Here is a 27,100-nt window from a genome sequence, read left to right as displayed (position 1 = left end):
ACCTCACTATAGAGGGAGAATCATATCCAACATATATCCCCAATTTTCTTTGAGGTCCCATTTTGGTGCGATTAGGTGGTGCAATGGGAACATATATCGCACACCCAAATATTCTTAAATGGGAAACATTTGGCTGCTGGCCAAAAGCTAATTGTATAGGAGAGAATTGATGATAACTCGTTGGCCTCAAACGAATAAGTGCTGCGGCATGTAAAATAGCATGCCCCCAAACCGAGGTTGGGAGATTTGTTCTCATAAGCAAGGGTCTAGCAATTAATTGGAGGCGCTTAATAAGTGATTCTGCTAACCCATTTTGTGTGTGAACATAAGCTACTGGATGTTCAACACTTATTCCATTAGCCATACAATAAGCATCAAAAGCTTGGGAAGTAAATTCACCAGCATTATCAAGACGAATTGCTTTAATTGGATTTTCTGGAAATTGTGCTTTTAATCGAATAATTTGAGCCAGTAATCTCGCAAACGCCAGGTTGCGAGAAGATAATAAGCACACATGTGACCATCTCGAAGATGCGTCTATCAGGACCATAAAATATCTAAAGGATCCACATGGTGGATGAATAGGTCCACATATATCACCTTGAATCCTTTCTAGGAATTCAGGGGACTCAAATCCAATCTTTACTGGTGATGGCCTTAAAATTAATTTCCCTTGAGAACATGCAGCACAACAAAATTCACTAGATTTAAGAATCTTCTGGTTCTTTAGTGAATGTCCATGAGAGTTTTCAATAATTCTTCTCATCATGGTTGTTCCCGGATGACCCAATCGGTCGTGCCAAGTTATGAACTCATTTGAGTTAGTAAACTTCTGGTTTACAGTGGCATGTGATTCAATTGCACTAATCTTGGTATAATACAACCCAGATGAAAGAGAGGGTAATTTTTCTAATATAACTTTCTTATTTGAATCATGAGTTGTTATACATAAATACTCATGATTTCCCTCATTCATCGTCTCAACATGATATCCATTTCGGCGAATATCTTTGAAACTCAACAGGTTTCTCAGAGACTTGGTAGATAATAGTGCATTATTTATTATAAATTTGGTTCCTCCAGGAAACAAAATTATAGCTCTTCCGGAGCCTTCTATCACATTGCCTGAGCCAATAATAGTGTTAACATATTCCTCTTTTGGCACAAGATGGGTAAAATATATATCACTTTTGAGAATAGTGTGTGAACTTGCACTATCCGCAAGGCATACATCTTCATTACATATCCTTGCCATTCTTCAAAAAACAAATAATAATTAAATGAGTAGTATGCACAGTTAAATTGAATACTTGATCAGAATTATTTTTCTAAGAAACACTGTACATAAAATAATGTCATATACTGAAATTTTATTTTAAAATTTGACACAATTAATAATTTCAAAATTCATAAATATTAATATTTCATTATTTATGTACATCACATTTGAAACTTAAATACATAGAAAATAAAACTTAACAATAAGTTCTTTACATTATTTATATACTTCACAATCCCATAGATTAAACTATTCCATCATTGATCAAATGACCAATATTTCCTTCAGGATCCTCAAAGAAATCAGATACATCATAATGAGTGGTGGAGTTCTCAGCATCATTTGAAACAAAATTTGTTTCCTTTCCTTTGTCGTTCTTTTTCAAAGATGCCTGGTAAAGATCGACTAGGTGCCTTGGGGTACGACAGGTACGAGACCAATGGCCTTTTCCACCACAGCGGAAACACTTCTCCTCGGTTGATTTATTCTGCCCGATATTCTTTTCTTTGTCCCACTTCTGGTGAGATCCTCTCTTTTGAACATAATTCTTTTTCCTTCCATAATTTTTCTTGTTATTAAAAGCTTGCCATTTACCTCTTCTGGGGTAATGATTTGCCGCATTTACTTCAGGAAATGGGGCGGCGCCAGCTGGGCGCGCTTCATGATTTTTCAATAACAACTCATTGTTGCGTTCGGCAACAAGAAGGCAAGAAATTAACTCAGAATATTTCTTAAACCCTTTCTCTCGATACTGCTGCTGCAGGAGCACATTCGAGGCATGAAAGGTTGAGAAAGTTTTCTCCAACATATCATGATCAGTTATTTTTTCCCCACACAATTTCATTCGTGAGGTGATTCGAAACATTGCAGAATTATATTCATTTATAGATTTAAAATCTTGTAAACGCAAATGCGTCCATTCATATCGGGCCTGAGGAAGTATCACCGTTTTCTGATGATTATACCTTTCTTCAAGGTCTTTCCAAAGATCTGCAGGATCTTTTAATGTAAGATACTCATTTTTCAATCCTTCGTCAAGATGACGACGGAGAAAAATCATGGCTTTAGCTTTATCCTTCTGGGATGCATTATTTTCAGCCTTAATGGTATCTCCAAGATCCATTGAATCAAGATGGATTTCAGCATCTAGTATCCATGATAAATAATTGTTTCCAGATATATCGAGAGCATTGAATTCAAGATGAGAGAGTTTCGACATAATGAAAATTTGTTACCTGAGTCTTCCTAAAGATTTGATCAGAGTCTCGTGCTGATAACGTGTTGTGAAATAAAAGATATATATAATAGAGATGTACAAATAGAAGACTCTAGTATTAAAATAATTAGCCCAATAATAATTTATATATGTATAATAATATTATATGTTGTAATGTGTATATATATACAAAGATAGAAAGAAGTATTAAAAATAAAGAGAGAGAGAATCGCATCTGTTTATTGTTGCAATTTCAATATAATAAAGATGGTTAATATTGCTATTAATATTATATGTAAAGAGTAATAGAAAATAGAATTTAAAATACTTATAAAATAAAATAGGAGAAAGAATTGTAGTAGAAATATAAGGAGAATAGTATTTGATTGTAGCATAAAGAGGGAATAGATTTCTTGCTTCTGTGTAAGAAAGAAAAGAGAGAGTATTTTTATTTCTTGTTGTGTGTTATACGTAAAGGCTATGATGCCTTATTTATAGTAGTACAAAATCAACCTTCATTAAAGGTTGGTCTTCAAATTTCTTCCTTGAAAATAAATCTTTGCATGGGAAAGATTATTAACCGCCCAATTGATAAATGGGCATTCATTTCATGTTTATCCCAACACTCCCCCTTGAATGCCCATTAAGGATTATGCCTCGTTAAAACCTTACTAAAGAAAACCCAATGGGAAAAAACCTTAGTGAAGGAAAAAGAGTACAATATCCTTTAGTGATGGGGACTGCCTCATTAAAAACCTTGTCAAGAAAAACCCAATGGGAAAAAACCTGACCAAGGGAAAAAGAGTACAGTCTCCCCCTCTTGCCGACATCATCTAATGTCTCGAAATCGGCGCATTCCAATCTCATGTACCAATCTTTCAAAGGAGGATTTCGGGAGTGACTTTGTGAATAAATCTGCCAGATTGTCACTTGAACGGATCTGTTGGACATCAATTGTCCCTTGATTTTGAAGGTCATGAGTGAAAAAGAATTTGGGAGAAATATGCTTTGTTCTATCACCTTTGATGTATCCACCCTTAAGTTGAGCAATGCATGCTGTATTATCTTCAAACAGGACAGTTGGAGCTATCTTATGATCAATCAGTCCACATGATGACATAATATATTGAATCAAACTCCTCAGCCAAAAACACTCGCGACTAGCTTCATGAATCGCCAGTATTTCAGCATGATTAGAGGAGGTTGCTGCAATCGTTTGTTTCGTGGACCTCCATGAGATAGCTGTACCACCATATGTGAACAGGTATCCTGTTTGAGACCTCCCTTTATGTGGATCAGACAGGTATCCGGCATCTGCATAGCCAACTAGTTGTGACTTGGATCCATAGGGATAAAATAATCCCATATCAACCGTCCCATGAAGATATCGAAAAATTTGCTTGATTCCACTCCAATGTCTTCTGGTTGGAGAGGAACTATACCTTGCTAGTAAATTCACCGCGAATGATATATCGGGTCGCGTATTATTAGCAAGATACATTAGTGCTCCAATGGCACTAAGATATGGTACTTCAGGACCAAGGATATCTTCATTTTCTTCTTTAGGACGGAATTGATCCTTTTTCACATCTAAAGATCTTACAATCATTGGGGTACTTAATGGATGTGACTTATCCATATAAAATCTTTTCAAGATCTTTTCTGTGTATGTTGTTTGATGAATAAAGATCCCACTTTTTATATGCTCGATCTGCAGGCCGAGACAAAATTTAGTTCTTCCAAGATCTTTCATCTCAAACTCTTCTTTTAGAATTTTTATAATTGTTGGAATCTCTTCAGGAGTCCCAATGATATTTAAATCATCAACGTACACAGCAATTATAATGAATCCGGATGCAGATTTCTTTATGAAAACACACGGGCAGATATCATCATTCTTGAATCCGTTTTTGGCCAGATACTCAGTAAGACGATTATACCACATTCGTCCAGATTGCTTTAGACCATATAAAGATCTTTGCAATTTGACTGAGTATAACCCTTGCGAATATTCATTGGATGGTTTAGATATCTTTAGTCCTTCAGGGACTTTCATATAGATATCACGATCTAATGAGCCGTATAAATAGGCTGTTACCACATCCATTAAATGCATATGCAGTTTATGATATGCAGATAAACTGACCAAATAACGCAATGTTATCGCATCCACTACAGGGGAATACGTTTCTTCATAATCTATACCGGGCCTTTGTGAAAAACCTTGTGCCACAAGTCGGGCTTTATAGCGCACAACTTCATTTTTCTCATTTCGTTTTCTCACAAATACCCACTTATATCCAACAGGTTTTACATCTTCAGGTGTACGGACTACAGGTCCAAAGACTTCACGTTTTGCAAGTGAGTCTAATTCAGCCTTCATGGCTGCTTCCCATTTTGGCCAATCATTTCTTTGTCGACATTCTTCAACTGATCTTGGCTCAAGATCCTTACTTTCATGCATGATATCTAATGCCACATTATATGCAAATATTTCATTGACAATTGTCTTATTTCGGTCCCATTTCTCTCCTGTAAAGACATAATTTATCGAGATCTCGTCATTTTCACAATTTTCAGGTATCTGAACGTCTTCTGGCGTTATATCAGAATTTTGGACAACTGCGGGTGTCTCTACTATGTCTTTTTCAACAGGAATCATATTTACCTCTTTTCTCTTTCGAGGATTTTTGTCTTTGGAACCGACAGGCCTGCCACGCTTCTGGCGTGTATTTGCTTCAGTGGCAGTTTGTCCAACTGGGACATCAATTCGAATTGGGGCATTTTCCGCCCTGCCACGCTTCTGGCGTGAATTTGCTTCAGTGGCTACTTGTCCTACTGGGACATCAATTCGAATTGGGGCATTTTCCGCTGGTATATACGACTTGGTTATCCTCTTTGTATCGGAAAATGCATCAGGCAATTCATTTGCTATTCTTTGCAAATGTATAATCTTTTGAACTTCCAGTTCACATTGCCCTGATCGAGGATCTAAATGCATCAATGATGATGCATTCCAATTAAGTTCCTTTTCAGGAAGCTTATTCTCTCCCCCTAATGTTGGAAATTTTGATTCATCAAAATGACAATCCGCAAACCGGGCTTTAAACACATCACCAGTTTGTATCTCAAGATACCTCACTATAGAGGGAGAATCATATCCAACATATATCCCCAATTTTCTTTGAGGTCCCATTTTGGTGCGATTAGGTGGTGCAATGGGAACATATATCGCACACCCAAATATTCTTAAATGGGAAACATTTGGCTGCTGGCCAAAAGCTAATTGTATAGGAGAGAATTGATGATAACTCGTTGGCCTCAAACGAATAAGTGCTGCGGCATGTAAAATAGCATGCCCCCAAACCGAGGTTGGGAGATTTGTTCTCATAAGCAAGGGTCTAGCAATTAATTGGAGGCGCTTAATAAGTGATTCTGCTAACCCATTTTGTGTGTGAACATAAGCTACTGGATGTTCAACACTTATTCCATTAGCCATACAATAAGCATCAAAAGCTTGGGAAGTAAATTCACCAGCATTATCAAGACGAATTGCTTTAATTGGATTTTCTGGAAATTGTGCTTTTAATCGAATAATTTGAGCCAGTAATCTCGCAAACGCCAGGTTGCGAGAAGATAATAAGCACACATGTGACCATCTCGAAGATGCGTCTATCAGGACCATAAAATATCTAAAGGATCCACATGGTGGATGAATAGGTCCACATATATCACCTTGAATCCTTTCTAGGAATTCAGGGGACTCAAATCCAATCTTTACTGGTGATGGCCTTAAAATTAATTTCCCTTGAGAACATGCAGCACAACAAAATTCACTAGATTTAAGAATCTTCTGGTTCTTTAGTGAATGTCCATGAGAGTTTTCAATAATTCTTCTCATCATGGTTGTTCCCGGATGACCCAATCGGTCGTGCCAAGTTATGAACTCATTTGAGTTAGTAAACTTCTGGTTTACAGTGGCATGTGATTCAATTGCACTAATCTTGGTATAATACAACCCAGATGAAAGAGAGGGTAATTTTTCTAATATAACTTTCTTATTTGAATCATGAGTTGTTATACATAAATACTCATGATTTCCCTCATTCATCGTCTCAACATGATATCCATTTCGGCGAATATCTTTGAAACTCAACAGGTTTCTCAGAGACTTGGTAGATAATAGTGCATTATTTATTATAAATTTGGTTCCTCCAGGAAACAAAATTATAGCTCTTCCGGAGCCTTCTATCACATTGCCTGAGCCAATAATAGTGTTAACATATTCCTCTTTTGGCACAAGATGGGTAAAATATATATCACTTTTGAGAATAGTGTGTGAACTTGCACTATCCGCAAGGCATACATCTTCATTACATATCCTTGCCATTCTTCAAAAAACAAATAATAATTAAATGAGTAGTATGCACAGTTAAATTGAATACTTGATCAGAATTATTTTTCTAAGAAACACTGTACATAAAATAATGTCATATACTGAAATTTTATTTTAAAATTTGACACAATTAATAATTTCAAAATTCATAAATATTAATATTTCATTATTTATGTACATCACATTTGAAACTTAAATACATAGAAAATAAAACTTAACAATAAGTTCTTTACATTATTTATATACTTCACAATCCCATAGATTAAACTATTCCATCATTGATCAAATGACCAATATTTCCTTCAGGATCCTCAAAGAAATCAGATACATCATAATGAGTGGTGGAGTTCTCAGCATCATTTGAAACAAAATTTGTTTCCTTTCCTTTGTCGTTCTTTTTCAAAGATGCCTGGTAAAGATCGACTAGGTGCCTTGGGGTACGACAGGTACGAGACCAATGGCCTTTTCCACCACAGCGGAAACACTTCTCCTCGGTTGATTTATTCTGCCCGATATTCTTTTCTTTGTCCCACTTCTGGTGAGATCCTCTCTTTTGAACATAATTCTTTTTCCTTCCATAATTTTTCTTGTTATTAAAAGCTTGCCATTTACCTCTTCTGGGGTAATGATTTGCCGCATTTACTTCAGGAAATGGGGCGGCGCCAGCTGGGCGCGCTTCATGATTTTTCAATAACAACTCATTGTTGCGTTCGGCAACAAGAAGGCAAGAAATTAACTCAGAATATTTCTTAAACCCTTTCTCTCGATACTGCTGCTGCAGGAGCACATTCGAGGCATGAAAGGTTGAGAAAGTTTTCTCCAACATATCATGATCAGTTATTTTTTCCCCACACAATTTCATTCGTGAGGTGATTCGAAACATTGCAGAATTATATTCATTTATAGATTTAAAATCTTGTAAACGCAAATGCGTCCATTCATATCGGGCCTGAGGAAGTATCACCGTTTTCTGATGATTATACCTTTCTTCAAGGTCTTTCCAAAGATCTGCAGGATCTTTTAATGTAAGATACTCATTTTTCAATCCTTCGTCAAGATGACGACGGAGAAAAATCATGGCTTTAGCTTTATCCTTCTGGGATGCATTATTTTCAGCCTTAATGGTATCTCCAAGATCCATTGAATCAAGATGGATTTCAGCATCTAGTATCCATGATAAATAATTGTTTCCAGATATATCGAGAGCATTGAATTCAAGATGAGAGAGTTTCGACATAATGAAAATTTGTTACCTGAGTCTTCCTAAAGATTTGATCAGAGTCTCGTGCTGATAACGTGTTGTGAAATAAAAGATATATATAATAGAGATGTACAAATAGAAGACTCTAGTATTAAAATAATTAGCCCAATAATAATTTATATATGTATAATAATATTATATGTTGTAATGTGTATATATATACAAAGATAGAAAGAAGTATTAAAAATAAAGAGAGAGAGAATCGCATCTGTTTATTGTTGCAATTTCAATATAATAAAGATGGTTAATATTGCTATTAATATTATATGTAAAGAGTAATAGAAAATAGAATTTAAAATACTTATAAAATAAAATAGGAGAAAGAATTGTAGTAGAAATATAAGGAGAATAGTATTTGATTGTAGCATAAAGAGGGAATAGATTTCTTGCTTCTGTGTAAGAAAGAAAAGAGAGAGTATTTTTATTTCTTGTTGTGTGTTATACGTAAAGGCTATGATGCCTTATTTATAGTAGTACAAAATCAACCTTCATTAAAGGTTGGTCTTCAAATTTCTTCCTTGAAAATAAATCTTTGCATGGGAAAGATTATTAACCGCCCAATTGATAAATGGGCATTCATTTCATGTTTATCCCAACAAAATCTAAGTTAATATTAGTTTTTTTTTTTCCAGGAAAACTGTGTCAACGAATTCTATTGACTTATACATACCATTGAGTCGTACAATATAAGGTGTGGCTTTGAATCACACAGCTTCCATACTAGTTCTTTAATAAAAATCTTATGCTATTAGCTTTAATAGTCTCTATAATTTATCATTTTGAATAAATTAATCATATCTTCCATATATGGGTCAACACATAAAATAATAGATTGGTTAAGAAAGGTAGAAAACTCAAAGATGTCCTACCGTCACGATTAAGAAATGTAGATGATCTCATGGGCCGGTGAATGGGCCCACATCCTTCCATCAACCAGTCAATCTTTGTTCTAAGATATGTATATTAATTACAATAATTAATGTGAAAAGTTGTTACTTACTTTTGTCCTTATTACTCAATCAAATCATCGTTTAAGACTTAAAAAATTGAGACAATTCGGTATTCCCTATTTGGTGGGATTCCTAATGGACACTATCAAACTAGAACTATATTCTTCATCCGTATATTATATTTGGAGATAGAGGTTTTAAAAAATAATTTATAATTGTCAACGAACTATAATTTAAATGGTATAATATTTCTATTCTTATTTAAAAGTTTTGAATTAAAATGTCATTTCTAATTTTAGAAAAAAAAAATTTACAATTGATGTAAGATAAGAATGGTAGAGCTCAACATTGCTGATCATCAATTATATAACAGTACTAATTTATTATCATTTTGTTAACCAAGAGGTTTAGAATTCAAGTTTTACTTTAAACATGAAAACATGTCTTCACTCTTTATCTAGCAATAGATACTTTTCTTTATATTTGAGCTTCGCAAATAACTGAATATAGTGCTGCTAGGTTAATTTTACTTGAAATCTCATACTTTATTTTGTAGAAGGGTATGTTTGACATGCCATTAATGTAAGGAAATAATTCTTTTTTATTTTTCAAATCTAGTAAGATAAAGATTAATTTGTCATTAAAATCTGACATAGAGGGAGAAATAGGGGTGAGCACGGGTAGCAGGTACCCGATTACCCGTCCGAACCCGAACCAAACTAATTAAATTGGATCTGGAACCAACGGGTAATCAAGTTCAACCCGAACTAAACCGATGGCTATTTCTAGTGATTAGTTCGGATATCGGTTCTGGGGGTGCGGAACCCGAACCAACCCGTGAATCCGATCATATATTAATTAAATAAAAAATATATATTTCTATTACACTTTTGTATTTAGCTTCTAATATGTTTGGTATTTAATATGTTTGGATTTTAATGAGTTTAGTGTTTAATATGTTTGGATTTTAATGTGTTTAGTTTTTAATGTATTTTGTGTTTAACATGTTTGGATTATTTCTATTGATGTTACATGTTTATTGTACTTGCTGAATTTTTAAGATAAAAATTTGGATTTTTTTATGAATTTCAAAGTCATCGGGTACCCAATTATCCGAACTGAACCAATCCATTCTTAATCGGTTTAGTTTGGTCCAAATACATACACAAAAAAACACAAATCCAAACCAAACCAAGCCAATTACATTTTAATTGGTTTGGTTCTAATTTTACCTTGAACCCGAACCAAACCGACCCATGCTCACCCCTAGAGAGAAATGAGTGGAGGTCTCAGATCCTCCAACTTAAAATAATAATAATAATAATAATAATAATAAGGTATTAAGTATGGTTTAATTTTTAAAAAAATATATTTAATATTTAGTTTATTATAAATAAAAGTCTAATTCAATTTAAATATTAAAAAGTTTTAATATCTAAAAATAAGTAATAATATTAAAAAATTCTAAAAAAGATATTATTACTATTATTTTTTAGTTAAATAAAATTTTTTAAATTACATAAAGTGGATTTTTTTTATGATCGTCTTTCTTAATTCGTTTTATATTAATTCTTTTTTTTTAAATATTACAATTGAGAGATATTTTTCAACTATGAATATTGTGAAGAATAACTCAGAAACAACGTAGAAAATTAATTTCTTGCTAATTGTCTTTTAATTACATTGAAAAGAAAATTACTGAAAATTTTGATACAGATTTTATTATCGATAAATTTTATGATACAAAGAATCGATCACTTCCTTAGTAAAAAGTACAGACATATCTTTTATACTTTAAAATATATTTTCTATTGATATATTTTTATAATACATCTTATATTATATACTTTTTTCATATTTTTTTAATATTATATATATTATTGACTCCTAATAATATTTTTAGATTCATTCCTGTCTGTTATGAATTTGAGTTATATTTAAAAATTTATTGTTGATCAATATATTACTGTACAAATCAAAATTTAAATTTTTAAAATTTAATTAAATGAACAAGTGAAGTAACTACCCTAGGCACAAATTAGTTGCAAGAAAGTAAATCTTAATCTAGTTAATTTGAAATCTTAATTATGTTTGGTTCACAAACTATAGAGTTTCTTCCTACCATTTTTTTGGTTATAAGTTTCTCTCATATTTTATCCGCGCTAATGGATCTCATTCACATCACCTCTTGAAGTCAGTCGTGCAGTATACAAAATTAGATGAATATAATGAAATCAAATTCTAAATCAAATCATTAATTAAAAAAAAAAATCAACTTAGTAGATATGGTCAAATGTCAATAAAATGGGAAAGCAATGGAGTCATTTATTTATTTATTTCATCCAACTCAACTGTCCTCTTAAATAAAGTGAAGTCATGTTGCTAATTTGATAAATGATTATGTGGTCAAGCAAAGTGCCATTGCTTACAAGAAATTCTCAGGGATCCTAAAATAATACTGTATTCTTACCTTCTTGGTATGTAAGTTTCTTGAAGTCAAAGATTATCTTCATTCTTCACCGAAGGTTTTAAATCTTAAATTAGATATATAGATATGCTTGGTGCAAGTGTATAAGGTTACATTACATCACACTATTAATGCATGCATGTCAATATGTCATATTAGTTCATCATTATCTTTATCTATAACCGCATTTAGTTTGACAACTTAAATTTTCCTTTTGGTAATATTGGATCATTTGAACAATTGATATTATTTTTTAATGATCTTGAGTATGGTTGGAAATGAATCAAATTAAGTTGGGCAAAAATTTAATTTGGCTCATAAAACACTCACCACTTAGTTTAAATAATATGAATATAATTTATAATTTGGGTTAATACTCAAATTTGTCCATGAAAGATCACGCGATCTTTATTTTCGTCCTCGAATGATTTTTTTAATCAAATTAGTCCCTGAAAGATAAAATGTAAGTCAAATTAGTCTTTTGTCAGAAAGTGTCACGTGACAGGCCAGCGACACGTGTCATGCCACGTGGCAGGTCAGTGACACGTGGCACTTGACATGTAAAAAAGTTTTTAATAGTCAAAATAGTTCTTGAAAGTCCAGATGTAAATTATTTTCATCCCTCAAATTTTAAAAATTAGTCAAACTAGTCCTTATATAATTTTTTTATTTTTTTCATAATATTAAATTTGAAATATTTTTTGATACTACTAATTTTAATAGAAATATAATTGACAAACAAAACATTAGTAATAGTATATTTTTTTCTTAAATTTTTTTTCAATAAAATTATCTCTCTTCTTTAATTCTTCTCAAAATCTCTCTTATTCTTTTATATTCTAAAATCTTTTTCTTACATTATTACATTTTGCTGGAATATATATATACTCAAAATTAAAATGTATGTATTTATTAACTTAAACAAAGTTATATACTCAAAATCAAAATTTATTTATGTTAAACTAAACAAAGTTATATCACTATTTTTTTCTATTACATCTTTTTTTTTTCATTATAGTATTACATCCTATATGTAAGTTATACCATTACATCCTATATGTTTTAAAAAGATGTAGTAGAAAAAAAAAATAGTGGTACAACTTTATTTAGTTTAACATACATAAATTTTGATTTTGAGCATATAACTTTGTTTAGGTTAATAAATACATACATTTTAATTTTGAGTATATATATATATATTCCAGCAAAATGTAATAATGTAAGAAAAATGTTTTAGAATAGAAAAGAATAAGAGAGATTTTGAGAAGAATTAAAGGAGAGAGATAATTTTATTGAAAAAATTTTTAAGAAGAAAATATACGATTACTAATGTTTTGTTTGTCAATTACATTTCTATTAAAATTAGTAGTATCAAAAAATATTTCAAATTTAATATTATGAAGAAAAAATAAAAAAAATATATAAGGACTAGTTTGACTAATTTTTAAAATTTGAGGGATGAAAATAACTTATGTCTAGACTTTCAAGGACTATTTTGACTATTAAAAACTTTTTTACATGTCAAGTGACACGTGGCATACCACGTGGCACTGACCTGCCACGTGTCGCTGACCTGCCATGTGGCGTGCCACTTGTCGTTGACCTGTCATGTGGCGTGTCACGTCATCATGCCACATGACACTTTCTGACAAAATGACTAATTTGACTTACATTTTATTTTTTAGGGACTAATTTGATTAAAAAAATCATTCAAGAACGAAAATGAAGATCGCATGATCTTTTAGGGATGAATTTGAGTATTAACCCTTTATAATTTTATATAAACAAATTATAACTTTTTTTTTAAAGATAGAAATGAAACTCAAATTCGAGATCTCTAAATGAAAATGGAGATATTATGCCATTTGAGTTAGAGTTCATTGGCATAATTATAACTTATATATAAAAAAATTATCTATTATACATGTTGTTTATCTATTAATTATAATTTATATCGTCTATAATAATTATATATAAAATTATGGGGTTAAGTACGATTTTGGTCCCTAAGGTATAGGCCGAAATTTTTTTTCGTCCCCAACCTTTTTTTGCATACAAAATTGTCCCTAAGGTTTAAAACCAAGTTTTAAAATCGTCCTTTTTACTTAAATATTAAAATTTTGGACCAAATCACCCATAACAAAAAAATTATAAAATAAAAAAAAAAAATAAGAGAAAGAAAGTGTTTCTGCTCCTGCAAAGGGAGAAGGAAAGAAGAAAAAGGAGGAAGGGAAGAAGAAGAAGAAGAAGCTGTCCACGATTCACCTCTGCTTCGCTGTCGTCACCACCTCCGTATAATTTTGGTCCCTAAGGTAAAGATGATTTTAATACGTTAAAGTTTATGGACAATTTTTGTATGCAAAAAAAGGTTCGAAACGGAAAAATTTTCAACTTATACATTAGGAACCAAAATCACACTTTACCCTAAAATTATGCATATGTAAAATTATATATTATTACTATAAATTAAAAGTATAAAATTCATAATATATTATTTAATATAAGTAATTATAATAAGTACTATATAATCGAGTAAGCTTACGAGTCAATGAGTCAAGTTTACCGAAATTTAAATTTAGCTCATTTAATATATGAGCTCAAATCTAGGTTCAAACTTAGCTTACAAGTTCATGAATTTAGCTGATTAAGCTGTTAACTAGTCGAATTCGAGTTAGCTCACGAATTAGTTTGACTCATTTTCAATTTTAGTCTTGAGTTAGAATTTTGCAAATTAAAAAAAATTAGTGCAGAAAAGGCAATCATAATTTATTATATCAAATCATTAAATTTTAGTCACAAAAAAACATTAAATTTTGATAATAAAATTTAAAATAATACTACACGTCAAAATCTTTTTGTTAATTAAGTCTAACAAAATTAGTATAATATAATAAAAATCAGTTATAATTAACATTATTTTAGGTCTTATTGTTTAATTTAATTAGACTTAATTTATAAAAACACTTGAATGTACAGCATTACTCTAAAATTCGGGAGCCTATAAAAAATATACAAGATCCTTTTAGTTAAAAAATAGTCACAACTCACATGTTTGTGTTGTTATGATTAGTGGAATACACTTCACAAATATTGTGTTCAATGAGAATCTCAGCTTTTTATTACTTCATTTTGGATGTTTAAGGGAGGGGGGGGATCCGAAGTGTTAAATGTTACTTCATTTATGGACGACCATTCCATAAACAAAGAATAAAAACTTCCAATAACATGGATTAAAATTCTACATGGTTCTTGATTTGTTAATGACTAGAACTAGAAAGGATACATTACATTATACCAGTTCAAACTAGAAGCAGCATGAAAATGTACATAAACTATAAAATTAAGTAGTAATATTATACAATCACACCCTTGGAGCTGAAAAATAAATAGCTCATAATGGGTTGGACCATTGGAGAAGGAAATCACAAAAACGTCTCCTTCAACCTTGGTCATGCTAAACTACAACTACTACATAATAAAAGGCAACAAATGATGTAAATGAACTAAGATTAAAAAATAGAAAAATGAAAATTACCACTAGGGACAAGGGTATATTTAATATAACTATAAGGCTCATAAGTCATAAAGTATGAACCATGCATATGCTGAAAGGCCTATAAAAATATGCAGCCTTTATTACAGCAGAAAATTTTGAAGTAGTGAAAAACTATGCTTCAAGGATCCAAGATTCACAGGTTGTTTTATGAAATATCTGCAACCAGTGAGAAATTAGAATAGAAGTTTGGTGGGTTTTGGTGATCAAATTTGTCACTAATATGTGAAAGGTGTAGAAGTTTGAATTATTATCTGATAAGAAGAATCTTCAAGAGATGAATAAGACCCACAATTTTGATCACTGAAAAGAACCAAACTTTGGAGTGAAGTTTCAATCTTGATCCTTCCAGAAGAAGGGTCTAACAGGGCAAGAAGAAGAGGAAGAAGAACCTGGTTTTCTGTTATTATCTCCTTCTATTGTTCTATGAGCTTCAGGATCATCATCGTCATTGAATTCTTGCTGATTGTGATTCATAAATGGAATTTGTGATTGAAACAGAAGATTGTTGTTTGAGTCCAAATCATCCCACACAGGACTACCAGGACCCCAAGCTGCAGGAATTGCATTAAACCAAGCAGCCATTTCCCCCCAAACCAACTCCTGAGACTGCGGAGCTCCTGAATCATTATCAGCATTGTCATCAATCATTGAAGCCGGAGGCAATGGTGGCGCTGGCGGCGGCGGCACGCTCTCAGTGTTCAAATCCTGCTGCATAGTGATGTCTTCTTCTGGCTCCGGCTCTGGCTCTGGCTGCTCTGCCTCTGGTACCTTTGATGCCGAAGCAGAAGAAGAAGAAGAATCTTGTGCCATTTTTGTTGATTGATCTTTCTCCTTGTTGAGAAAGAGCTCAGGGAAATTTAGCCTAGCATTCTCCCCTCTAAGCTTGAAGGCCTCGCGGTCATAGGCCATGGCGGCGTCCTCAGCCGTGTCGAATGTCCCAAGCCATAGGCGAGTCCTATTGCGAGGGAGGCGAATCTCTGCTACCCATTTCCCCCAATGGCGCTGCCTCACACCTCTATAGAGCTTTGTAGCATTCAAAGGCACCGGAGGTGAAGGCGAAAACAATGGCCTTCCATCAGGCCCTATTCTGTTGTTCATCATGGCCATGGCTCTCCCTCTTGGACTTAGATTCAGTGTGTCACTCCAATACTGAAGATTTTGAAGGTGTTGTTGGTGTTGAGACCCAAAAGATATCATGTTTTGATGTAATGGTAGTTGTGATGGCTGAATTTGTGGTGGTGGTGGATGGAAGAGAGGCATGTTTGTGGTTCCAAATTGGTGTGGGAATTGCATTGCTTGATTCTGAGTTTGAGAGCCTTCAAATGCAAAAGGGAACACTATTCTTGAAGAAGAAGAAGAAGAAGAAGAAGAAGAGGAAGAAAAATGAGGTGGTTGTTGTTTTAAAAATGACGATGATGGTGATGGTGGTGATTGATTAATCTTTTTATGAGGCCTGGTTGACATGGAAGCTTCATCAAAAACTGGCTTCCATTGCCGCCTCTCAACGCCTTTTCCCTTATCCATCATCATCATCTCCAAATCTTGTTGGCTTCCACTTTCAGCAATTACCCTTTGATGATGAGAATCTTCAACAACAGCATCCTTTGTGGATTTACCACTGTTCCTTGCAGCAGAAGCAGCCATGATCACACCAACAATTGAAATCTTCAATAATCTTTCAAGCTCCCTCCTCCTCTCTCAGAAGCTCCACCAAGAACTTTCTTGTTCAGTGTTTTGTTTTACAACAAATAGAACAGAGATATATTGAGAAGGGTGCAGTGTGAAAAATCGAATTATAAATATATGAATCAAAATGAAAGCGAAACACAAAAAGGAAGTGGATTTTGGAAATCAGAATCAGATATGGTCAAAGAATATAAGGAAAAAACAATGGAAAAGAAAATATTGAATTTTGAAATCTGGGTTCTGATTTGCAAGCTTGATCCGATCAAAATCAAAAACAGAATCGGATGCCAAAAAACGTCTTCACTTTGAATTGACCCATTTCTCAATACTCTGTTCTTTCTTATTTTGTGTATACCGCAAGAAAGCGCAGAACCACGGGAGAGAAGAGAGAGAGAGAAAAGCGTGAATCAAAAGAGAAGCAAAGTTATGAGTTATGTGTTTGTGTGTTTTCTTCTTTTCTGCAATGAAAGAATTTGGGGAAGTGAAGGTGGAAGGAAAGCAGGGGAAGAGTATGGAAGGAAAAGAGTGGGAGAGTGAGTGGGGTTTATATAAGACCAGAAAAAATCAATAAAATTCATTGGTTGGTTGAGGACTTACACTTCAGTATGGAAGTTTAGTTTATGTTCTAGAAAAAAAAAAAACATATGTACAAAGTTTAATTTTGATGAACTGATAATATAAAATATTTTATACAATCATATAATTGTATTTATTTTTTAAATAATTATTTATGTAATAAATGTAAAATATAGTTTTTTTTGTTAATATTATATAATTAAATATACGTATAAAATTATTTTATACTGAAAATACATCAAAATTAAATTTATATATGAATTTAGAAGGTTGAGTTGATTGATTTTAGATGTTACTAGAATCATGAAAAGGTATTGTGTATTACGTTATTTATACTATTGATTTGTTTTCTCTGGTTTTTTTTTAATATTATTTTGTCTTTTAAACTTATAGATAACATTTATATAAATAAAAAAATCGTTCATTAATCAATCAATATATAAAAAAATGTTTGATTAAGATGTTGTAAAATAATTTAATTATTCGCCAACGAGTTATAGCTCAAATGATATAATATCTCTATATTTATCTAGAAGTCTAGAGTTTGAGTCTCATTTTTAATTTAAAAAAAAAATAATTTAATTATTCTTAGATTTGATTATTTTGTTATAAAAAAGTTTAACTATTCTAATAACTTGTTATTTTACTAAAAGAAATATGTAAAACATGTATAAATATATAGTAATTTATTTAGTAATTAATTTTTTATATTCATTGAGTATTATTTTATTTATTAATTTTATATTAAATGAAACACATGTTTAATAAAAAATTCCAAAACAAATATTTATCGTTTTCACTTTCCTTTTAATAAGTTTGGATGCATGTAGTATTTTACTCAATGTTTAATTGAAATTCAATACTTAAAATTTATAGTTAAGTTCTTATAAGTTTACGATCAATTTTTTATAGTATAAATGCTTTTAATTATGTCTTTATAATTGTATAAAAATACTTTCAAATAAAGTTTTTGTAATATACACATATTAAAAAATCAATTTTATATCAAATATAAAGGTTTATTGATTAACAACTAATTATACAATATACAAAATTTGATTAAAAAGATACTTACAGAATAAAGAATCAATTACGGAAGCTTTTGTATAACTTAATCAAAATTTAAAAAAATATTCCAACTTATAAAATAATTTAACCTTATTTGTAATGCAATATGAGAAAAAAAAAAAGGGAAAAGTATGTAAAAAGAAAGGAAGGAAATGGGATAGAAATTCGGAAAAACTTTTGAGAATTAATGCATGAAAAGAGAATTAGTTTAGGAATTAGAATTGAGATTAGAAGATTGAGATTTAATGTTGTATTTTATGGTTAGAAATTTAAACTAAAATTTTAATTTTGAGATATAAAATTTTAATTTTTTTAATTAATTTTAAAGAGTGAAAACACATATTTTTTAGAAAAAAATTTAAAATTTTAATAATATTTCTTCTCAAACATATTTTTATTTTATTTTTTAATTTTTTATTTATCTTAAACTAAATATTATATGTCACCAAAAAAAAAACTAAATATTATATTAAAATATAATTCAATTTAATATATTTTATAATAAACACAATATAAAAAATTTAATCTATTTTTTATCTTTCAATATTTATTTTCTAATTTGAATTTCTAAGGTAGTGTTTGTTTTGAGGTACTGAGACAGAAACTGAGAGATTAAAACTCAGTATCATATTTGTTGGTTCAGAGACTGGTACTAAAATTTCTGTCTCTGTATCCAAAATTTCAATATTTCAGTACCTTCAAAAAGTGAGAACACGGACGACTAAAATTTTTAGAAATGGAAACTGAAATTTTAATAACATTTTATGCCTAAAATATTCTCATTTCAATTAATTAATTTTAATTTTATGCTTTGTGCAAATAAATTTTTTTTTTCAATTTCTGTCTCTCATTTTACACCAAATAAAACACTAAGATTTATTTCAATCTTTCTATCTCTGTCTCTCTACCAAACACTACTTCAATGGATTAAGGAATGAAGGGTGATGATGAGTGGTTGACAAGAAAGGGTCCCACACGGGTGAATAAGCTGTGGTTACGTTTTGATCACTCAAACTGAAATTGTGTGCGTCTCTTTCTTTTTCCTTGGTTCTTCGTTCTTAGGCTTTCCAACTGTTGTGTTGTTTTGTTTTGTTGCATAACGTACCAGGTGTGCTACTCCTATAACTATTATGAGGTCACAACTCACAACAAGATATTATTAATACAGTTATTTAACTGTCTCTCATTACTGTGGCGACCACCCATTGGTGACTTGGTCATCCTAAGATATTTTCTCTCCCCCTCTCTCATCTCTCTCCTCCACTTTCTTTATTAGAAAAATAATAATATAATTCTCAAATTAATAATATTATTTCTTTTTAATTATATATATATTTTATCTTTTTTAAAATTATTTTAAATGTTTATTTTGTTATATTAATATTTTATTATAAACTTTATAATATTCATAAGAATTGTACATAATCTTGAAAAAGATAAAAAAAATATAATTAAAAAAATAATATAATCCATTTGAAAGTAATATGTTACTTTTTTATTATTAAAATTATTTATCTTATAAAGTTATTTATTTCAAAAATTTATCATAATAAATTTTTATTTGAAATATATTTTTTTATATATTTTTCTTTTTGTGTTGTTTTATATATTAGAATTTTTTTAATAATAATTAAACTCTAAACTATTTTTATATTTTTTAAAAATTAGTTATATTTTACATTTTATTACCTATTTTTTTACAATAAAAAACTTTTTCGTTTACATTGCTATTGAGATAAATAATAGATTTGTATTATTTGTCTATTTAATTTGAAGTGTAAACTTGTTTATAATAACAACAAAATGCAAAAATATAATTAACTTTCAAAAATCATATATGTGAAAATAATTTGTTTTATTTATTTAAAATATCCATTATAATATTGAGTTTATAATTAAGTATTTCTCCTTAAGAACTAGGTTTCAACCATCTTCCTTCTTTAAAGCATGTTATGATCAATAATTAAAAAATAGAAATATTATATCGTTTACCCGCATAAATTAAGCTGAAATGTTCTTAGGATAAGAAGACAGAAAAGAGATGACTAGAGCAGCAGAAACCGACATTTTTCTAAACGTTGGCGTGATCATAGAGTAACCTTAATCAAAACAATCTCCTTACCAAATGCTATATTAAATTAATTGACTGATAGGTGTTTTATACTTTTATATTTATATAGCAAAGTTATGGTTGGAAGATATTTTTATAGTGAACGAAGCCCTATCAAGGAAACTTCAATTTGTGGTTGCTCAGTGCAATATTATATTATATTATATATTATCATTTTCTTAAACCCTCCATCGATATCAAGATGATTTTAAAATACCATTCATTGGCTGGAGAGCTTAAATTAGATCCATATACCTAACATAAAAAAAAGACACTAAACTATGAGTTACGAGTACGACTAATTTGATCTTTAAAATTTTCTTTTCTCAGTTTCATCAAGTCCGTAAAACATATAACAAAGCTATTGTTTAAGTTGTGCAACAACTTATTTTAGAACAGTTTATTAAACTACTCTCTCACTTTAGTCCATGATAACAATTAAAAAGTTTTGTGGTCCACAAATTCAACCCAAACAAAATACATAAATTTGATTATCATTTTTGTTTTTATTATTTTATCTTATATTTTTTTTATCTTATCTTTAGTTGTTCTTATATCTTTATTTGCTTATATATATATATATATATAGTTTTTACCCTCATAGTTTACAATACAATTCAATCAATCAACAATCAATAAAATTTCTTTATCTTTTCTTTTCTTATTCTTTCACAATTTTGTCATGGTATCAGAGCCTTAGTATCCTCCTTAAAGAGGATACATAACCTATCATCTTTCTGGTGAAAAATCACCTTACTTCTTTTTCAACCTCTTCCCACGATGAATAATTAATCTTTTAATTTAGCTCAGAATCCAACCAATCTCTATTACATCCATCCAAGTAAAGATCCAACATCAGTCTTGGTTACACCCGTTCTAACAGGAAACAACTATCATTCATGGAATAGTCACTATGGACTGTTTGCGCCTTCTTCCAACAGTTTCATCTGCACCTTCTTCCGAGAGTTTCATCTGCATTCTGTTTCAGCAGTCATGTCTGCATTCTATTTCAACAAGTTCAATCTATATCTGTTTTAGCAATTTCATCTGTACTCTTATTGCGCTCACGCGCCCTCTTTTATTGCGCTCCACGCGTTCTTTAAAGACCACTCTTATTGCGCCATACGCGCCCTTTAAAGATCAATCTTATTGCGCTCTACGCGCTTATTTTTTTTCTTTTTTCTTTTTTTTGAAAGTGATCTATAATGCAATTTCACAATTAAAAGTTGTATTACAATTAAAAAAATATTTGATGATTTACAGTTAAATAACAAAAATTAAGAAGATTGAAACACTACTAATCATAATTACTATAAAAATGACATCTTATTCTGGACTTGGGAAGTGAGCTGAGCAACATCATTTGATTCTGACTTGAATACTATGGAGAGGTAAATTGAATTTCTTGGTAATCTAAATAGAGCTTTCGCCTCTTTCACTATTGTTGCTGAATCACTGATTATGGTAATCTTTTTTATTATTGTGGCCTTTTTTATGATGTGCTCGATAAATTTGACCTCTTGTTCTTTTCCTGTGAATCCTTTTATGGTTGCAAACTTTAATGTGTGATAAATACAATTGTACAGGTTGTTCCTCTCCGAAAACATTGACGTTGGAAATGGCAAACAGACATTATCATAAGAATTATTTGCACCCGCGGAGCATTCTTCTTCCTCTACCGGCGGTATTGTTATTTCAAGAGTTTCAAGGCAGGGGAATAATCTTAGTATGTAGGAAAATGCCATAGATTCTCTTATGTTATTCAAATCCAAGTCAATTGACGTAATCAGTATATTTTGAAAAATGTTAAATGAGTTATATCCCAAAAGATTACTGCAATATTCAAAAATATCTTGCATTTTCAGAAGAGGTTGGTCATGTGAACGGATACGTATTCTCTGAGCAATTGAGTTGCAAGAAACGTGTAAAATCCTCAGGTTAACTGTATAGATTTTCAAACCCTTTGGTGGACACATTAAAGAATCAACAACCAAGGTTTCAAGTCCCTCAATACTGACATCAACCTCATTCACAATCAACCACCCAAGCTCCAAGAACTTAAGCCATGGATTGTTGATCTCAAGTGTCTTAAACCCCTTTGACTCAACAATACTCAAACTCTCCAAACCCAAACATTTGCGCAAAACCCCATTGATGACGTCATCACTCATACGCATGTTCTTCAACTTTAGGATTTTCAATTTCCCGCCACACCCATTAAAAGCTTCTGGCGTTGACATAGTCATCGTGTAATTGGTCAACTCTAACGAATTCAGATTTGAAAAAATCATAGGGCGGAAATTAAGTTTGACTGTTCTAGACCCCTTAGGAAAAAATGGGGGTTTAGGTTCTACAACCAAACACTCACATTCTAAACTCAAAGAATTTATCTTTTTGAATTTATTTAGAACAAAGTCAACCCAAAATTCCAATTCGCCAACGTCAATGCTCCTAGGGAACTGTTTGAAGCTAATACTTGTTAAATCACCAACATAGCCATTAAAGACCACACCTATGACGGTGCCACATAGGCTACCAGTACCATGTTGTCTCTCAGGCAATATGAAAGGTCCTGGCATGGTTGTTTCATCGAATTCGAGGCGTTCGGCGTGCCTCCACAATCCCTGCCATGATTTCGCCAGGGTGCTTGTCCTCACGGCTTCGGCAACAACGAGGGAAGAGCTGACCATAGTCAACGGCTCGTTTGGGAGGTAGCTGAGCCTGTCTGACGGTGCATCATGGGCAGTTTCATTTTCTTCTTTTCTCATGATTTTAGTTTCTCTTGCCATCGAGAGGGAAGCTTGTTAGTATCTTATGTGTTGTCAGAGTCTTAGTATCCTCCTTGAAGAGGATACATAAGCTATCATCTTTCTGGTAAAAAATCACCCTACTTCTTTTTCAACCTCCTCCCACGATGAATAATCAATATTTTAATTTAGCTCAGAATCCAACTAATCTCTATTACATCCATCCAAGTAAAAATCCAACATCAGTCTTGGTTACACCTGTTCTAATAGGAAACAACTATCATTCATGGAATAGTCACTATGGCCTGTCTGCGCCTTCTTCCAGCAATTTCATCTGCACCTTCTTCCGAGAGTTTCGTCTGCCTTCTGTTTCAGCAGTCATGTCTGCATTCTATTTCAACAAGTTTAATCTACATCTGTTTTAGCAGTTCCGTCTGCAATCTTATTGCGCTCCACGCCCCCTTTAAAGACCACTTTTATTGCGCCATACGCGCCCTCTAAAGATCAATCTTATTGCGCTCTACGCCCTTACTTTTTTCTTTTTTTTTTTGAAAGTGATCTATAATGCAATTTCACAATTAAAAGTTGTATAATAATTAAAAAAAATATTTGATGATTTACAGTTAAATAACAAAAATTAAGAAGATTGAAACACTACTAATCATAATTACTATAAAAATGACATCTTATTCTGGACTTGGGAAGTGAGCTGAGCAACAGCATTCGATTCTGACTTGAATACTATGGAGAGGTAAATTGAAATTCTTGGTAATCTAGCCTCTTTCACTATTGTTATTGAATCACTGATTATAGTAATCTTTTTTATTATTGTGGCATTTTTTATGACGTGCTCGATAAATTTGACCTCTTGTTCTTTTCCTATGAAGCTTTTTATCGTTGCAAACTTTAATGTGTGATAAATACAATTGTACAGCTTATTCATCTCCCAAAACATTGACGTTGCAAATGGCAAACATACATTATCACAAGAATTATTTGCACCCGCGGAGCATTCGTCTTCCTCTACCGGCGGTATTGTTATTTCAAGAGTTTCAAGGCAGAGGGATAATCTTAGTATGTAGGAAAGTGTCATAAATTCTCTTATGTTATTCAAATCCAAGTCAATTGACGCAATCAGTATATTTTGAAAAATGTTGAATGAGTTATATCCCAAAAGATCACTGCAATATTCAAAAATATCTTGTGTTTTCAAAAGAGGTTGGTCATGTGAACAGATACGCATTCTCTGAGCAATTGAGTTGCAAGAAACGTGTAAAATACTCAGGTTAACTGTATAGATTTTCAAACCCTTTGGTGGACACATTAAAGAATCAACAACCAAGGTTTCAAGTACCTCAACACTGACATCAACCTCATTCACGATCAACCACCCAAGCTCCAAGAACTTAAGCCATGGATTGTTAATCTCAAGAGTCTTAAACCCGGCTCTTTGACTCAACAATACTCAAACTCTCCAAACCCAAACATTTGTGCAAAACCCCATTGATGACGTCATCGCTCATACGCATGTTCTTCAACTTTAGAATTTTCAGTTTCCCGCCACACCCTTAAAAGCTTCTAGCGTTGACGTAGCTATCGTGTAATTGGTCAACTCTAACGAATTCAAGTTTGAAAAAATCATAGGGCGGAAATTAAATTTGATTGTTCTAGACCCCTTAGGAAAAAACGGGGGTTTAGGTTTTGCAACCAAACGCTCACATTCTAAGCTCCAAAATTTTATCTTTTTGAATTTATTCAGAACAAAGTCAATCCGAAATTCCAATTCGCCAACGTCAATGCTCTTAGGGAAGTGTTTGAAGCTAACACTTGTTAAATCACCAACATAGCCATTAAAGACCATACCTATGACGGTGCCATATAGGCTACCAGTACCAAGTTGTCTCTCAGACAATATGGAAGGTCTTGGCATGGTTGTTTCATCGAATTCGAGGCATTTAGCGTGCCTCCACAATCCCTGCCATGATTTCGCCAGGGTGCTTGTCCTCGTGGCTTCAGTGATGGAGAGGGAAGAGATGACCATAGTCAATAGCTCGTTTGGGAGGTAGCTGAGCCTGTCTGACAGTGCATCATGGGAAATTTCATCTTCTTCTTTTCTCATGATTTTAGTTTCTCCTGCCATTGAGAGGGAAGCTTGTTAGTATCTTATGTGTTGTCAGAGCCTTGGTATCCTCCTTGAAGAGGATACATAAGCTATCATCTTTCTGGTGAAAAATCACCCTACTTTTTCAACCTCCTCCCACGATGAATAATCAATCTTTTAATTTAGCTCAGAATCCAACCAATCTCTATTACATCAATCCAAGTAAAAATCCAACATCAGTCTTGGTTACACCTTTGAAGACCACTCTTATTGCACCATACGCGTCCTCTAAAGATCAATCTTATTGCGTTCTACCCCTCTAAAGATCAATCTTATTGCGTTCTACGCGCTTATTTTTTTCTTTTTTTTTTTTGAAGATCGCTGCTCAAGCACATCATCTCCTTTTATATTTTTGCCGCCGGCAGCTCAAGCTCTGCCGCACGCATCTTCCTTCGCGTCACCACGTCAGACGGTCAACAATTTCATCGGAACTTATCCAAACTGTGGATTATTGACATTTTCCATCTACTAGCTTGCAGGGGCGTATTAAACTACTCTTCCACCTTAATCCTTGACAACAATAAAGAAGTCTCGTGACCCACAAATTCAGCTTAACAAAATACATAAATTCAATTACAATTTTAGTTTTTATTATCTTTTCTTATCTTTTCTTTATCTTATCTTTAGTTGTTCTTATCTTATCTTATCTTTATTTGCTTTTATCTTTCATAGGACAATGCTCTATATATATTTAGTTTTATCCTCATAGTTTAGAATATAATTCAATCAATCAACAATCAATAAAATTTTTTCATCTTTTCTTTTTTTATTCTTTCACAATTTTATCACATTTATATATGGGTTTCATTCTTTTCTCCTTTTTTTTTTACCCTTTCTTGTTAACTTATTTATTTTCCCCTGCCTTTTATAAGTCACGAACTTTGTTAAAATATTATATTAAACTTTTAAACTAAAATTACAAACTATATCCATAAATAATCCGGTAATAATTTTCTAGTCGATAACTTTATTTTCAAGGTTGTTGAAATAGCAGTATTGAAGGAAAATATAATTATTATCAATTTAGATTACTAAAGTATTAAATTTATCTTTAAAATTGTACAAAATTAGAGACCAATTTAGTGTATTAACAATAATGATACAGTAGATGACACATACACGAATAATTTTGCGACATAAATTGACACATGAGCAAATAATATTGTGACACATGATAAGATCATCCACATCATCATATTATGTGTAACTGACCGATCTGTTCCCGTATCATTACATGTGGTCAAATTATGATATAATACGTGTCACTAAAGATCTACGTTATCGAGCTATATTAGCAATGCAAACCGCTAATTGAAAACGTGTTAGAGTGTAATATGATGCATTTTTGTCAATTTTAAAGACATAATTGATGCAGTTTTAATCTCAGAAACGATTTTAGAAACGATTTTAATGTACACTCCAATCTCATATACCATTTTAAAAATTTACTTAATTAATTGACTTTTAATATATCAGTTTAATAAATCCCTTAAAGATACATATAATGTCATTTTAGATTTTAATCTCTAAAATAAAATTATTGAGTGCATAGAAAATAAGCAATCGTGTTATGTATATTAAAATTAGTCACTAATATAGAATATATAGATTAAAATACATTAAAAAT

The 27,100-nt window shown here is 31.8% G+C and overlaps 2 protein-coding genes across 2 annotated transcripts; both read right to left on the bottom strand.

Moving 5' to 3' along the window:
* Positions 1-14,795: 14,795 nt before the first annotated feature.
* LOC112737639 (uncharacterized) lies at positions 14,796-17,455 on the bottom strand. The gene has a single exon (XM_025787624.2). The coding sequence runs from the start codon at positions 16,767-16,769 to the stop codon at positions 15,456-15,458; it is 1,314 nt and encodes a 437-aa protein (XP_025643409.1). The 5' UTR covers positions 16,770-17,455; the 3' UTR covers positions 14,796-15,455.
* Positions 17,456-21,875: 4,420 nt separating this feature from the next.
* On the bottom strand, positions 21,876-23,333 carry LOC112732968 (F-box protein At3g60790-like). The gene has a single exon (XM_025781807.1). The coding sequence runs from the start codon at positions 23,331-23,333 to the stop codon at positions 21,876-21,878; it is 1,458 nt and encodes a 485-aa protein (XP_025637592.1).
* Positions 23,334-27,100: the final 3,767 nt, after the last annotated feature.

This window comes from Arachis hypogaea, chromosome 13 (genome assembly GCF_003086295.3).
Source record: "Arachis hypogaea cultivar Tifrunner chromosome 13, arahy.Tifrunner.gnm2.J5K5, whole genome shotgun sequence".
NCBI lineage: Eukaryota > Viridiplantae > Streptophyta > Magnoliopsida > Fabales > Fabaceae > Arachis > Arachis hypogaea.
This window is presented reverse-complemented; position numbering and strand designations above follow the sequence as displayed.

Coding starts and splice junctions, on each gene's coding strand:
- LOC112737639 (XM_025787624.2), bottom strand. CDS start 16,769: ATGGCTGCTTCTGCTGCAAGGAACAGTGGTAAATCCACAAAGGATGCT.
- LOC112732968 (XM_025781807.1), bottom strand. CDS start 23,333: ATGAGAAAAGAAGAAAATGAAACTGCCCATGATGCACCGTCAGACAGG.